Source organism: Cicer arietinum, chromosome 1, assembly GCF_000331145.2.
Source record: "Cicer arietinum cultivar CDC Frontier isolate Library 1 chromosome 1, Cicar.CDCFrontier_v2.0, whole genome shotgun sequence".
NCBI lineage: Eukaryota > Viridiplantae > Streptophyta > Magnoliopsida > Fabales > Fabaceae > Cicer > Cicer arietinum.
The window spans coordinates 7,503,473-7,518,341 of NC_021160.2; the positions used below are offsets into that span (position 1 = coordinate 7,503,473).

Sequence of the window (14,869 nt, forward strand, 5' to 3'; positions counted from 1 at the left end):
TATGTTGTTATTAGTCAATGTGGCACTTATGCACTTACTCTTGAACCAACCATAGTTATGTAATCATTGTGGTATTTTCTTTTTATTTTTTGAAAAGTTAACTTTTTATTATTAAAAAAATTCAAAAAATTCAACACAAATATTAGGAATAATTTAATTTATATGCATCATTATTGTAAAAGTTTTTTACAATGATAATAATTGAGTATGCGTGACTTCAATCATAATTACTTTTAAAATCAAATATCTAAATGATTGTAATTTTATTATGTATATAAATCTATTAAGAATATATTTGAAAAGCTATTTTTTATTTTTTTCAAATAATAGTGTAACGTTTTGTCGTAGGACATGTCTTTGAAATTAAGTAATTAGCCTCAATTGGTTAATGAATTTTGATTACTAAGAAAATTCGAGTCTAAATTTTGATTTAATTTTTTTTATATGTTAGATTTTACTTATCTTCTAATCAAACTCTGAATTATTAAGACTTATTTCTTTTTAATATCGGAAGTTAAGACAAAAAAGTAGAGCATATATTTTATCAAAACATTAAACTCTAAGTCTATCTTAATATTGTCTCTGGCCAAACCAAATATTGTCCTTTGTTGGCTTTATGCAAAGCCAGGGCCTACTATAATGGTGTGCAGGAAGATCAATAGTACTGGATTTAATTTGTATTTTTTTTAAGAGTATTATAAGAGTCTAAAAATATTTGCATCAGCACCTCTAAAATGATTTAACTTTTTTTAAGATATTTCTTCTTCCACCTGAATATTTTTAAATACATAAAAAATACAAGTTTGGAATTCAGATGTGTAAATACACACATCTAGATTAATCGATCCAAATAAAATTAGGGACATTTAAAAAGATTTAGGAGTAAAAAAATAACCTTTCATTTTTTTAAAGATACTAAAGATTTAATTTTTAAAGTTAGAACATAATCTTTTAAATATTTAGATCGGCCAAGAAATAACTATTCATAGTTGGTCCCAAACCTAAATAAAAGGAGAAGTTCATCATAAACAATTTAACTTAAATCTTTATGAGATGACAACATTATAATATCATGGATACTGAAACAATCTAATAATATTCTCTTATGATATTCAATGTAGTTTTTATACTTGTTAGAAAATAAAGAAAAATTGTTAGAAGAATCTCTCTAATCCCAAAGTTTTGAGGCATAACTACCTTTTTTTTTTTATAAGTTAAAATATAATTTTAATCTTTAAGCATTAAAATGGACTCTCCACTTTTAAAATAGACAATGTGATTCTTAAATGTGTCAGCTTGATTTTAATTAAAAATTAAAATGGCAGTAAAATCTTTTTAGATTTAATTGGTATGTCAAATTTTTAACATAGTGAATCAATAGTAGTTAATTTACGTATTGTTCATAACATGTTTAAAAGTGTTGGAAAATTTAATTTTTTTACATTTGATAATCTACGTATCAATTATAGTTATATACCTCAAATAAAATCCAGTACACTTTCTTTTATGAAATGAGTGCGGAAGCCCAAAAAAAATGATCTACAAAACAATTAATCGTTGAGGAGATACTCTAGTGAGTTTAGCTAAAAGAAAAAGACAAACTCATAATAAATCTTAAGATAAAATCATTCACATAACTCACGGTTGCTAAGAATCACATACTTTCACTCTCAATCAATCTTTTAATCTGCTACACCAATCTCCACCAAGAGCACAAGTGTTCCCAACTATTTTTTTTATTTTTTATTTTTAAAGATTTTTGCATTTATGGTAAATATGACTTTTACTAGTGAAACAAATATAAATTGTAGCAAATATTCCAAGCCCAAACAAACATTGGAGATTCTATTCACTCTGAAGCCCAATCTACTTCCTTTTAAAGAAGGCCCATCATTCAAAAGACAAAAATAACACATTTTCACGATTAAAACCCTAAATCAACAAAACGCAGCAGCTGCACTGAACTCACCTTGCCGGAAAACGAAGACGGAGTTCCTCGTCGGCTGCCACAAACAGTGTGAAGGTTATCCTTTTTGTTAGTATTTTTCGCGTTTTCCTTCCGTTATTTTGCAATTAACAACATAGATAGATCTCAACCTTCAGTGTTTTTTTAATCAATCAATGGTTAATTAATAACTCTATGTCTCACTTTATAGGACCTTATTTTTCTTCTTTGAATTTGTATTTTACTGTTATGTTGTGTTCACTCGATTGCTTGCATATTTTATAAGCATCTTCTAATTCACTACTTCTGTTCTCTGCATTGTAGCTTAGATTGTGTTTGTGGTCATTCTTTTATCAACAAGTATATCAATTGTATTGTATGTTTAGAATAAAATTGAAAAACTAAGTGTATGTTTGATTAACTTTTAAAAAACAGTTTTTTATTTTATTTTATTTAAAACACTTACGATAGAACTAATTTTGTTCTTGGCAAATTAAGGTGAGCGTTGTCCACTGTGGACCAATGCTTAAAAGTCACCTGAAATTTTAATGATGACCAATGACCTCAACACTCATTATTAGTTAACTCCTCCTCGGCTATGCGAAGGTGACCTAATTGATGTTGTTTCATGAATTGAGTTTTTGCGGCTAAAAAACTGACAATCCTTTTTTATAAGCAACAAACTGACAATTTGGCATTGATCAAGTCATTGCCTCATCTTTACAGATGGGGATGGGGGTTAACTTATACTTTTATGAGGATTGTCGTTGATTGTGTTAGAATATTGGGTGACTTTAAGTCATTGTCCACAATAGACCATCTTTGTTCTTTGTTAACTTTTGAAAACAGAAAACTATTGTTAAAATTTTCAATCAAACAGGCCCTTGTATCTCTATGCAGCATAATTTTTCCTAAAACAGTTGAAATATTGTATACTTCATTGGCTGATTAGGGTTCGGTTTCTTATTTTATTGAGGTCGTATGCTTCCTGATAGGCTCTGCTGCCTAAATTTTATTTATTAATCTAATAATTGATTGTTGAATATTAAATTATCTTCAGGGAATCTGTATATCAGAGGATTAAATTGTAGCAGTTGGTGTTGTCATATTGTAAGAAATGGTTATGCAACTTTTTGATGGAAGTGATTCGGAAAATGATGACATCTCAAAAATCGAGATAAATGAGGAATATGCTCGTAGGTTTGAGCACAACAAGAGGCGAGAGGATCTCCATCGTTTTGAAGAATTAAAAAAGAAGGGTGCTATTGATTCACCCTTGTTATCTGAAGATGATGAATCTGACTCCGAATCATCTGATGATGACTATGAAGAAAATTTCAATTCGAGAAGTGAAAAGGAATTCTTTGATGCCTTAATTAAGGTGAAGAAGAAAGATCCTGTTCTAAAGCAAAAAGATGTTAAGCTTTTTGAATCTGATCATAGCAGTGATGAAGAGAACAGTAAATCAAAAGATAAGAAGACCAAAAAGGCAATGTATTTGAAGGATGTGATGGCAAAGCATTTGATTGAGGAGGGACCAGATTTTGGTGATAAAGAGGAAGAATACAATGAAAAACAGAAAGGGATAACAAGTAAGGGTAAGAAGGCAATGTCTTTGATTCAGGAGGAAGCAGGTTTTGTGAATAAAGATGGGAAGAAGACTTACGGTGATGAACAAGAGGAGTTGAAAAGGGCTTTTCTGGAAGCAGTAGAAAAGGAGGGTTTGGAAGATGGTGAAGGGGATTTTCTCACCTTAAAGGAGAAGACAAGTGAGGAAAAAGTAGACGGTGATGACAAGGAATTTGAGGAGAAACTGGATGAATATTTTGGTGGAGATGCAGAATCAAACGAAAGTTCTAGATTTCTAAGAAACTATTTCAGGAACAAAATGTGGATAGACAAGAATGTGGAGAATTCAAATGTTGGAGATGAAGATTTGCAAGAGATTTCAGAGGATGAGATGGAAATTGAGAGGCAGGAAGAATATGAGCATAGATTTCAGGAAAATCCGGGAGATAGAGTGTTGGGTCATGCTCGTAAGGTGGAGGGGTCAGTGAGGAAAAAAACAAATTCAAGGAAAGAGCAGAGAAAGAGCAAAGAGGAGAGAATGGCAATAGCACAAAAGGAAAGGGAGGAGGAGTTAAAACATTTAAAGAATGTGAAGAAGCAGGAGATACAGGAGAAGGTTAAAAAGATAATGAAGACTGCAGGGATCGATGATGATGATATTATCCCTTTGTCTGTTGCAGAATTAGAAGAGGAATTTGATCCAGAGGAGTATGATAGAATGATGAAGAAAGCATTTGATGATAAGTATTATGATGCAGAGGATGCTGACCCTGATTTCTGTAGCGAGGATGAAGAAGATCTGGAGAAGCCAGATTTTGAAAAAGAGGATGAATTACTTGGGCTTCCTAAAGACTGGGATGCATGTGGGTCCGACGGTGGGTTTTTGGCTGCAAGAGAAAAAGCATTGAAAGAAAAGATCGAGAATACTAGTGATGATGATGATCTAATGGAAAAAGAAAATGAAACAGAGAAAAATCCTGAGGAAGGTAGTAGTCGGAAGAGGAAGCGTAAAACAGCACTTTTGGAGAAAGCAAGACAGGCAATGATGGATGAGTACTATAAATTAGATTACGAGGACACAATTGGGGACCTGAAGACTAGATTCAAGTATGCCAAAACAAAGCCTAACAAATTTGGCATTACTGCTCCGGAGATACTATTGATGGATGACAAGGAATTGAATCAATATATTTCCTTGAAAAAACTTGCTCCTTACCAGGAGGAGGAATGGAAGCTTAGCAAACAAAAGAAATACATGCTGAAGACGAGGGCTAAGGAGCTCCTTCGTGCAGCAAGTTTGGATAAGAAGAAAAATAAGAAGTCAAAGGTTGATTCTAGCAAGAAATCGAAGGTCGATTCTAGCAAGCCTACAAAGGTCGAGTCTAGCAAGCCTACAAAGGTCGAGTCTAGCAAGTCTACAAAGTTTGAGTCTAGCAAGTCAACTTCAGCAAACAATGTTGTGGAGGATGAAAAAGCAAACAATGTTGTGGAGGATGAAAAAGCAAACACAGAAAAATCAAAGTCAAGGAAAGCCAAGAGAAGGGAATCCAAGGCTGGATATAAGTTGCCAGAGTCGAGACTTAAAGCATATGGAAAATAAGTAAAATCAGTTACTGGTTTAACCAGGTAATTCCTTTAGTGTGAGGTTGATTTGAATTAGTGGTATAAAAATGTTTGAAGCCATTGTTAAATGGTAAACTAAACATTTCCTTTTAATATGAAGTTTGTGATATTGGATTAGTTTTTATCTCTTCTAAAAAGAATTGTCTTCCTTTTTATCTTTTTAATCTGCTAGTAATAACATGTTTGTGTACTCACTTTTTTGCAGTATGGGACCAGCTAAGCATTGAATTCCCGTAATCTTATAGAAGATTGGAACTTTGGACATTCCAAAAGCCCCAAGTTTTTTTCGTGGAGAGAAATTTTGTTGTGTTTATCGTTTTCTCCATTGAATTCATTATTACTAGTGTATGAAATTTATGACTAATAGTCACAACTGTATCTGGACCAAAATATGTTAGTCTTGTTTAAAATATTGCATTCAGAATTACTGATTTAGGCTATCACAAGTTACTTCTAATTGAAAAACAAAAATAACAACACACTTTTTATCCAGTTTCATTGCATCAAATTAATGGTCTTACCATACAAGAAAACAAATACATAAAGAAGTTACATGATCTATAAGAATACTATAATTTAGTGGTCAAGAGGCTCGTCCATTCCTGAGTAATAGTGTCGAAAAGCACACGAAAAGTCTTTGGCATCATAGCCACCGTTGCAGAGTTCAGTATATCTGTGCAGAACAAAATCCATTGGTAATAATACTCTAAATTTAGAACATCCACATTTTACGATAAGTTGCCATTGAAACATTCTTACACGACAAATTTTCAACTTTTTAAAGCGAAAAATGCTTCGCCAACGGATTAATCCCACGTTACCCTTCAGTATTAAGGTCCAAAAGCAACACAGTGATCACAATGACCTGTCATGACATACTTAAGGTTATGCAAGAAAAGGAACTTACATCTGTTGCGCTTGAGATGTTAGTGGGTATTTACATCCAGCCAGCTTAGCTGATTCTAATGCTAGGTTTAAGTCTTTGGTCTGATGCAAAAATTCAAATAATGTCTTTAGTTTAACAACCTAAATTTAAATTTAAAGCAAACAAACACACAGTTTATCACACTCCAGGTTAATAAATAATAAAGCTAATAAATAACCAAAAAGATAAATAGACTTCATATTTTGATGGAAAAACATCTCTTTTTGTTTAAAAACAAAAATCCTCTCTTTGTATTTTGTAAGCTATAGCATGACAAAAGCAAGTAGACACTCATAATAATTTGAGAAAATAGAAGTGATGGCATTTAACACACATCTCAAATGAATTACTACAACACTGGACAAATCAAAGATAGAATGACATATTATGAACATTTGTTAGCCGGCGAGTGAAGGAATGCGTTCCACTGTAATAACTCTTATTATAGACCTCCATCCATATCCAAATAAACAAGAACATCTGAAAGTTGATTTAAAACTAAGTTACTTACCATAAGCTTAGATGCAAATCCTCCATTATAATCCCTTGAAGAGGGCACCCCTTCCATCAGTCCAGGAACTGGGTTGTAAGCATCACTGCAAATTCAACTTTTACCTATTAATTTACCATAAAAGTACCTAAAACATTTAAGCTATAAGTTCCTTAAGATTATAAGCTAAGTATGCAAAATATTATGAACTTTTGCTACCACTAGTGCTGCAGCTAATTGTGATGCTGAATTGAGAGAGAAAAGAGCTGCATACCTACTCCAGCAGCGAGCGCTCGAGCAGTTAAATATCTTTGTCAAGGTGCTTGCAGCAACACCAAGAGATTGGCCTAGAGCAAGGGCTTCTGATACTCCCAGCATGCTCACAGCCAAAGCCAAATTATTACATATTTTTGCTGCCTGTTAACAAAAACCAATACAAAATATAAGTATATGACACAGAATATAGGAAAAAAGGAGCGCTATTATGTTACTTACAGAACCACTCCCTGCTCCACCACAATATATTGTACTTTTTCCCATTGAAAGGAATAAAGGTTTCGCAGAGAGAAGTGCTTCCTCAGAGCCACCAACCTGGGGAAATTCCATATCTTTTTCATTACTAAAGTTTTGTTAAAAATCCAAAACTTTGCCGCAACAGTTTAGCTATGTTACCTAATTCTCGTGCAAGACCGAAACATCATGACATTTGTTAATTAATTGATCATACTTTTAATGCATTATAAATAATACTGTAGAATAATTATTATTAAAATTGAATACCAATTTGGTCCTTGAAAGATTATTACACCAATTTGGTACTCCAATGATAATTTTTATATCTCAATAGTCCAAAAGTTACTGTGAAAAGGAACTATATTCATTTGAGGGCCAACTTGATGTCACTGATTTTTCAAAGAGTATATTGATGTTCCAAAAAAATTTCAAGGACCAACTCCAATAATTATCGGAATTACTATTCTCCTGGTTTCTAGGACCAAATGAACAAAAGTAATACCATGAAAGTAAGTGTCCCAGCTTCTGCTGCAATTATACTTCCAGATACAGGGGCATCCAACATGGCAGGAATTTCCCAATCACCTTCACAATGTATCATCATTCAGTACCACAACATTGAAAAGAGTAAATGATTCAGCAAACTAAAGGCTTTGAAGCAATTGGTATACCGCTAGGATTTAACGATAACCCCTCTTTCCTTTCATAAAGAAAAATAAAATAAAACACCATAAGTTGTAGGAGCACATGTGCTAATAAGACGGGCTTTGAACATATCTTACAAAGAGAACACAAGTTGCAATCAAATTCTATAATTTTGTATGTGAATTACATAACATAGCATAGCTATAGTATACACAAGTGAAAAGACATTCTTATAAAATTTTCATGAACAACAAATTAGCTGCTAATGAATTGCACATGCTATGATACTAGAAAGGATTAATAAGGAATTCACACATGCAATTCAAGTTAAATGTAGTTTACTTGGATGACATTTCACTTTATGTTACCTTTCTTTTCTTTTAGAATATAATTAGATATTGTAGCTGAAAGATTTCTTGATGTTTGTGGATCAATAGTGGATGAATCTATCAATAACCATGGCCTTAAGAGTTTCCCACCATGAAGCAAACCATTTGGTCCAGTATAAACATCAATCACCTACTTTAAATTAAAAACGGAATGTTATTCTGCCATCAGAATATAATAATATTGGGAGCAGTAAGAAAATTCATCCAAACCTTCAGTATGCTAAATGACATATTTAAGTACACAACAAGCTATTGTTAACTGAAAACTGAAATCATAGTTCAACGAATAAGTTGTTGCAGAATTAGAGGGGAAACTGAATCAATCTACAAACAAATGATGTGATGTATTCACTGGAATTAATATGCTCACATGGGCAGAAGAAGGTAACATTGTAATTACAACATCACTTGCTTCTGAAACTTCATATGGTGTTTTCTTTGTGGAAACCCCCATCTGAGAGAACGTCTCAAGAACATCAGAGTTTCTGCCAATATTTTACAAATTCAATTAACAGTATGAAACACTGACACAAACACAACGCTGACAGGTAGACATTGGTATTAAGTTGAAGAAAAGATTTAAAACATTACTTGTCATGAACTGTAAGTTTGAATCCAGCTTTGATTAGATTATTCGCCATTCGGGAACCCATGTTTCCAAGGCCAATGAATCCAACATTCTGTATGTAGTGCATCAAGAAAAGTATAAAAAATATATAAAAGAAGCATGAAATTCACATGTATATAGTATACTAAGGGGACATGCCAACCTATAAAGAAACTGTCAATGATGTTTCAACACAAACACAAGAAATGAAAATAGTAAAATTTCAGCTTATAAAGGCAAAACTAATCACTTTAAACACTCTCACTTTGAGATAAACACACACCCCAAAAGGGAAGAATGAAAAAAGCATAAGAAAAGTGACTAAAATGATAAAATCTATAAGTAATGTAAAGTACCCAGTTAAGAATTAGCATGAAATATTTTGACTTTGCATGTTTTAAGAGATAAGAAGAATTTAGAAAAAGGGTATGTTAAGTTAAGGCAAGTAGACACAAAGAAAGACAAGTGTTGTGAAGTGGTGATATTGAAGTGATCACACTAGAGAGAGAGAGGTGACCTGCAAGTGATGGGAGGAAGAGAAAGTGCGTGCTGCTGCTGCTGCCGGTGATTGGAAGGGTTGAGAACTGCATTTGGCAAGAGAAAGCAGAGATCTCAACCTGCAAATCATCATAGCTATCCTCTTTCTGCCCACTTTTTTCGTTTTTCATTCATTATAAAAATGTCATCACTTGGTTTGGTTTACATTTATGGTTTTTGAAAATTAATATTTGAGTGTTTTTTTTTTATTACTATAGAATATAATAAAGCGATAATTAATAAACTTATCCTTTTCTGTTTACTTTTTGGTTTCTTTTGTGATTATGGAAAATAAAGACAAAAGTACACCATAGTTATCATTTCTTTTATGTAATCATAGTTATCCATCTTTTTTTGACGTCATCATAGTTGTCCATCTTAACTTTCTCTTTGTATCACAATTATATGGGTAAGAAATGAGGATAATAACATTTAAACGTGTTTGTGGAACTATGTTAAACAAAGCAAGTTTTGTTGGAGGTAAATTAGAGAATATCCATAAAAGAATTGATTATTTGACTATTAGTTAGAACAGTACGAGGTATGAGTATATAAAGACCTGGGTGAGAGGGCTTAAGATTACACAGGGCCATAGAGGGTCCAAACAAGAGAGCACAACTATATATTAACATATGGGTGTTTTTTTTCTTTTCAGTCTTCAATGTTTTCAAATACACAATATACACGTCTGAATTCTGAATTAGCTAATCCATATGTGTGAAATATATATTCGGATTAACCAATTCTAACAAAATTTAGAGACTTTTAAAAAAAATTATAGATGAGAAAAGAAAAAAAACACCCATATGTTTCCCTATACACGTCCTAACATTGCCGCTTTAACCTGAAGGTGCTATGGATTGTATAGGGAAACTTGTGCTCATTGGAAACACTACATCCTTGAAAATGTTTATTCTACATTCCGAGCTAAGATATTTAGGAATTTCATTTAGACATGATTTTGAATCTATGGATTGGATAGGGAAACTTGTGCTCATTGGAAACACTATATCCTTGGAAATGTATATTCTACGTTCCGAGCTAAGACACTTTAGGAATTTCATTTAGACATGATTTTGAATCTATTTTTCATTTGCAAGACTGAAAAAGCTTTTGACACTTCTGACTCTAAGATCAAATTTTCTCAATTACTTCACACAAAATTGTAGTTTGATATTCTCTCACTTATTTAATTTGTTCTGGCAGTGGCAGTTAACTCTGATCCTAATGACAATTAGTTCAAGGTGTTCCAATTTTCCTCGTTAATGGAAGAGGATAATACAGCCTATGGGTGGAGCCTTCATGTGTAAGAATCCAGAGAAGTTTGCTCAACATAGTTGTGAAGGAAACTACTAAAAATAATATCGTTCATTATCCTGCTCATTTGTGTGCCTCAAATGCTGATCTATGGAGGAAACTACTAATACACAGTTCTATCAAATCTCATAATATACATTCACTTGAATCATTAAACACTATTTTACATCTCAATTGACTAATTTCTCGTTCGATAGCATAACTCAATCAGCGATAACAAGCAAGCAAATGTATTATCTGGAATTGAAAAACTCGATAACTCAAGTACATTTAAAGCTATCAATTACATTTCATTCTAATAGAGAATCATCAGTTACCATAACATGAAAACAGAAAGACTAGACAGTAATTCCACTCTAGTCTTTACAGTTGTAATAGTAGTAGCATCAAGTACCAGTACCACAATCAGCAAACTAAACTACCAGTGATCAAGATACTTATTACCAACCATAACAGCCCTTCAATGGCATAAATGAAAAAAAGCAACAGAAGCAAGCAAATGTAGTATCAGGTAATCAGGCATTAAATAACTTGATAACTCAAGGAGTACATTTTAACATCCAATTACATTTCATTCAATTTGAGGAGATCTCTTTAAACATTGCATTTCACTCAATATAACTCCATGGAAAGATAAATACCATAAAACTCATGCCAAGTTTGGAAACAAAAATACAAGTTCATTTCAACACCTATAAGGTGATCCCTTGGGGAGGGCAACAAAAAGTATGTGATGACTCAACCACGTTATCTTTACCATCCACATCAAGGCATACCAACTTAAGCATGATATCAATAAGCCATTACACTGATCCGCTTAACGCCCTCTTTCAAATCCAATCCGAGTCCTGCCAGAACCTCCCTCCGAACCATCTCGCATTGAAGATCCAGCACTAGCTCTCATAGTTCCTCCCCCACCTACATTTTCCATGGCCTTCTTACCCTTCTTGACCTCAGTCAAAAACTGGTCAAGACCAAACGGATCAGCTTCTTCACTCTCAAACTCAACCGGTCTATCCCTTGGACCTGCCCTTTCAGAAACCCCTGCAAATCCTTTATCAGGCTTAAAGCGTTCGGTCTTCATAATCTTCTCCAGCTGTTCATCTGCACCTCCATAAGCTTCATTATCAAGATCCTTCTTCGGCCTATAGAGAGCGGAAAGCGTTGGCTGCGCAGTGAACAAGCCTTTGTCATACACATTATACTGATCATCCGTTGCAAACCCAGAAGACATTCCTTTATCCTGGTTGAATAGTCTTTCATCATACATAACCTCTGTCCCTTGCTTCGTAGAAGCCAAACCAAGAGCAACTTTCTCACTTATATCACGGTCCCTATCTCTAGTAATCTTGCTCTTCTTTCCCATGGCAGCATCCTTAGCCTCTAACCTTCTCTCCCTCTCCCTCTCCTTTCGCCTTTCCTCACGAATCTTCTCACGTTGCAACCGCTCCTCTCTTTCTTCCCTACTCTCCTTCGGAAAATTCTTTTCCCTTTCCCTTTCCCTATTATCCCTTTCCCTATCTCTATGCTCATAATCAACTCTCATATCACCACCATCATCGACACCACTCACAACCGAAGCAGCAGCAGCCGGTGGAGCAACACCAATTCTCTCCGACCGTGCTTTCTGAGCCAAAGCCCTCAACTCCTGTTCCTTCCTTTCCTTCTCCTTCAAAAGCATTTCCTTCTGAACCTTAGACCTCATAGCAACAGCTTCTCTAGCCTTCTGCTCTGCCACATACAAAGCCTCCGAAAGCTTAGCAAAATTGTCATTAATCTGAACCTCCTGAAGCCCTCTCCCATCAGCAGCCAAACGCTTATCAAGCGGAATCGTATAACCCTTCGGATTCTTCCAATTCGAAATACAAGGCGGTATCTTCCAATCCTGCTGATCTTTTACAGTAACAGGCCTCGGAGGCGAATGCATAACAGGAACCGGAGGCGAACCCGAAGCCTTTGGAACACGCTTATGCTTAAATTTGGGAGGCTCAAGTGGATCCACAGGCATCTCAACCATCCTAATAACCCTCTCCTTTGCACCCGAATTAAAAGCCGCAATCTGTTGCGAAGGTTTATACTTTATATACTTCGAATCAGAAGAATGTTTGGGAACATTTTTCGGTTGTGCTGCACTGAGTCTCACATTAACAATCTTCTCAAGTGCAGCTTTTGTTTCCTGCGTTGTTTCATCGATTAAAGCTTCAACATCTTCATCCATTTCATCATCTTCTTCATCGTTTTTCAGAATTTTAGGTATCAAATCTTTCTGCTGAGTGTAAACGATTTTCTTAGCGTTCTCATTTTGTTTCACTATGGCGTCGTATGCAACGTTTCCGTGAGCGTCGACGGTTACCGGAAGAATCTTTGAACCTGGTTTGGAGGATTTGTTGTGTCTTCCCATGTCGAGTGGATACTGTGCCACGTGGATCTCCGGGAACGCTCCACCTTCGCCGAAATCTTCAATTTTCCGAGGAACGAAACCGGAACGCTTTAGATACGGTGGTACTGATTTAGGGTTGAAAGTAGAGGATTTTTCCTCTTCTGAAGCGGTGAATCGTTGTTTGAACCATGGATCGTTGGTGTGGTCGTAGTAAGTGGTTGAGGATGATTTGGGTTGAGGAAGAAGTTCCTTCAAAGCTGCCATGGTTGTTCAGCGAGGGAGAATGATGGAACAGAGGATGAATCGTGATTCGGAGATGGAAATTGGAAGAATGTTTGTGTTAAAAGAGAAAACCCTAGAGTGCAGAAAAAGTGCTTAATTGGGCGTAAGCGATTTTGCCTATGCGGCTAAAGTCTCGCGTTTGGAAGAGATAGTATTAATTAGGCTTAATTGTATTTTTTATTTTCCAATTTTCAATTGATCCAAGAAACTACCTCTCCTGTTTTAAGAGGGTTTAAGATGCTTATATTTTTTTATTTTTTTTTTCCCCAAATGTCCTACTATGAAACAATATTTCCTGAATGTCCTACTTTTTCGTTCCTTCAAGAAGTCGTTCCCTGGGAAAGCGACCTCTTGAACAAGAAATTTTTTTATGCTAATAGGGGGTTTCTGGGGAAGCGACCTCCCCCTGGGTTGGTTTTTTTTTTTTTTTTTGTTATATTTTAAAGTTAGTTTATTATTAGAATTATTAATTTAATTATTTAAAAAATAAAATACTAATATTAAATTACAATAAAGTATAGTAATAAATTATAAATAAAATTTATATTTTAATTATTATTATTATTATTATTATTATTATTATTATCATTATTATTATTATTATTATTATAGGTATAATTAAAAATTATTATAATTGAAGTGATTAAATAAATAAATTAAATGATAATAAAAATTAAATAATGATAACAATTAAATGAAAAGAAATTTATATTGATAACATGAAAATAAAATGAAATACATTAAATTATTAATTTAATTATTTAAAAAATAAAAATACTAATAATTAATTAAAAATACGTTAATAATTAATTATTAATAAATGTTATATTTTAATTATTGTTATTATTATAATAAATAACTATTATACTTTTAATTAAAAATTATTATACTTAAAATGATATTAAAAATTAAATAATAATAACAATTAAATGAAAAGAAATTGATATTGATAACTTGAAAACGAAATGAAATACATTAAATTAATAATAAAAAAGTACATCAATCAAATTTGAAAAAACAAAATACATTAAATTTATATCAATGATGTCCACCTAAATGACCCCCAATCCCACATGTACGATGTCGCCGAACTCGTCTAGCTCTCTGAACAAGTTGCGGTTCTTCCGGTTCATCGTCATTTTGATCATTTTCTTCAATGTAAGCTGTAGATGGATTAGAACCACTGCCACCTGGTTCCATTACATTTTGGGATTGTTGATTATACATTGAATCAAATACAGCATATGCCGACTCAGGAGTTGTGCACTGAGTTCCAAACAAATTATAGAGAAGCCCATCTTCTGTCGGATAACCGGGTGTTGGTATTTCTGGCACCGACGGAACGTAATACTGAGATGGTGGTGGATCATAAAATGGAACTTCAGTAGCGACGTGTATCCACTGTCTCGTGCACCATGAAAGTATGGTTGCTCCGATCAAAACTATCCACCCTATGACTATTGGATTTACTTATTTCCAATTTCATAAAATCTATGCAAGATTTTGTGTATACCTGACCAGAAGTTAAAATTGATGCGTGTTGTTTTCCCATGGTTGGAAATAGTGTCCCTGTTTTAAAATAAGTCGATTGCACCAAAGCAGTGATGGGAAGGTTGCGCGGGCCTTTTAATACTGCGTTGATTGACT

At 33.8% G+C, this 14,869-nt stretch overlaps 3 protein-coding genes across 6 annotated transcripts; 1 reads left to right on the forward strand and 2 right to left on the reverse strand.

The window, feature by feature from the left end:
- The first annotated feature begins 1,873 nt into the window (after positions 1-1,873).
- Positions 1,874-5,577, forward strand: LOC101500258 (uncharacterized). Of its 2 annotated transcripts, none has more exons than XM_004486409.4 (3): positions 1,874-2,023; positions 3,006-5,140; positions 5,343-5,577. In XM_004486409.4, the coding sequence occupies exon 2, from the start codon at positions 3,063-3,065 to the stop codon at positions 5,112-5,114; it is 2,052 nt and encodes a 683-aa protein (XP_004486466.1). In that variant the 5' UTR covers positions 1,874-2,023; positions 3,006-3,062; the 3' UTR covers positions 5,115-5,140; positions 5,343-5,577. The 2 variants fall into 2 exon arrangements, with proteins under 2 accessions (XP_004486466.1, XP_004486467.1); XM_004486410.4 differs by having other exon boundaries at positions 1,900-2,035.
- LOC101500780 (probable 3-hydroxyisobutyrate dehydrogenase, mitochondrial) lies at positions 5,518-9,408 on the reverse strand. Of its 3 annotated transcripts, XM_073369919.1 has the most exons (11): positions 9,224-9,408; positions 8,691-8,779; positions 8,470-8,584; positions 8,079-8,229; positions 7,568-7,650; positions 7,048-7,143; positions 6,827-6,969; positions 6,574-6,658; positions 6,045-6,124; positions 5,897-5,959; positions 5,609-5,810 (listed from the first exon to the last, which is right to left on the reverse strand). In XM_073369919.1, exons 1-10 carry the CDS (start codon positions 9,335-9,337, stop codon positions 5,944-5,946), a joined length of 972 nt encoding a protein of 323 aa, XP_073226020.1. In that variant the 5' UTR covers positions 9,338-9,408; the 3' UTR covers positions 5,609-5,810; positions 5,897-5,943. The 3 variants fall into 3 exon arrangements, with proteins under 3 accessions (XP_004486468.1, XP_073226020.1, XP_073226023.1); XM_004486411.4 differs by lacking the exon at positions 5,897-5,959 and having other exon boundaries at positions 5,518-5,810; positions 9,224-9,406; XM_073369922.1 differs by lacking the exons at positions 5,609-5,810; positions 6,045-6,124 and having other exon boundaries at positions 5,891-6,002.
- A 1,654-nt stretch (positions 9,409-11,062) lies between these two features.
- On the reverse strand, positions 11,063-13,387 carry LOC101501308 (SNW/SKI-interacting protein A-like). The gene has a single exon (XM_004486413.4). It carries the CDS (start codon positions 13,202-13,204, stop codon positions 11,378-11,380), a length of 1,827 nt encoding a protein of 608 aa, XP_004486470.1. The 5' UTR covers positions 13,205-13,387; the 3' UTR covers positions 11,063-11,377.
- Positions 13,388-14,869: the final 1,482 nt, after the last annotated feature.

Coding starts and splice junctions, on each gene's coding strand:
- LOC101500258 (XM_004486409.4), top strand. CDS start 3,063: ATGGTTATGCAACTTTTTGATGGAAGTGATTCGGAAAATGATGACATC.
- LOC101500780 (XM_004486411.4), bottom strand. CDS start 9,337: ATGATGATTTGCAGGTTGAGATCTCTGCTTTCTCTTGCCAAATGCAGT. Junction 7,651..8,078: donor TATTCTAAAAGAAAAGAAAG/GTAACATAAAGT, acceptor TACATTGTGAAG/GTGATTGGGAAATTCCTGCC. Junction 6,125..6,573: donor GATTTGCATCTAAGCTTATG/GTAAGTAACTTA, acceptor TTTTTGCATCAG/ACCAAAGACTTAAACCTAGC.
- LOC101501308 (XM_004486413.4), bottom strand. CDS start 13,204: ATGGCAGCTTTGAAGGAACTTCTTCCTCAACCCAAATCATCCTCAACC.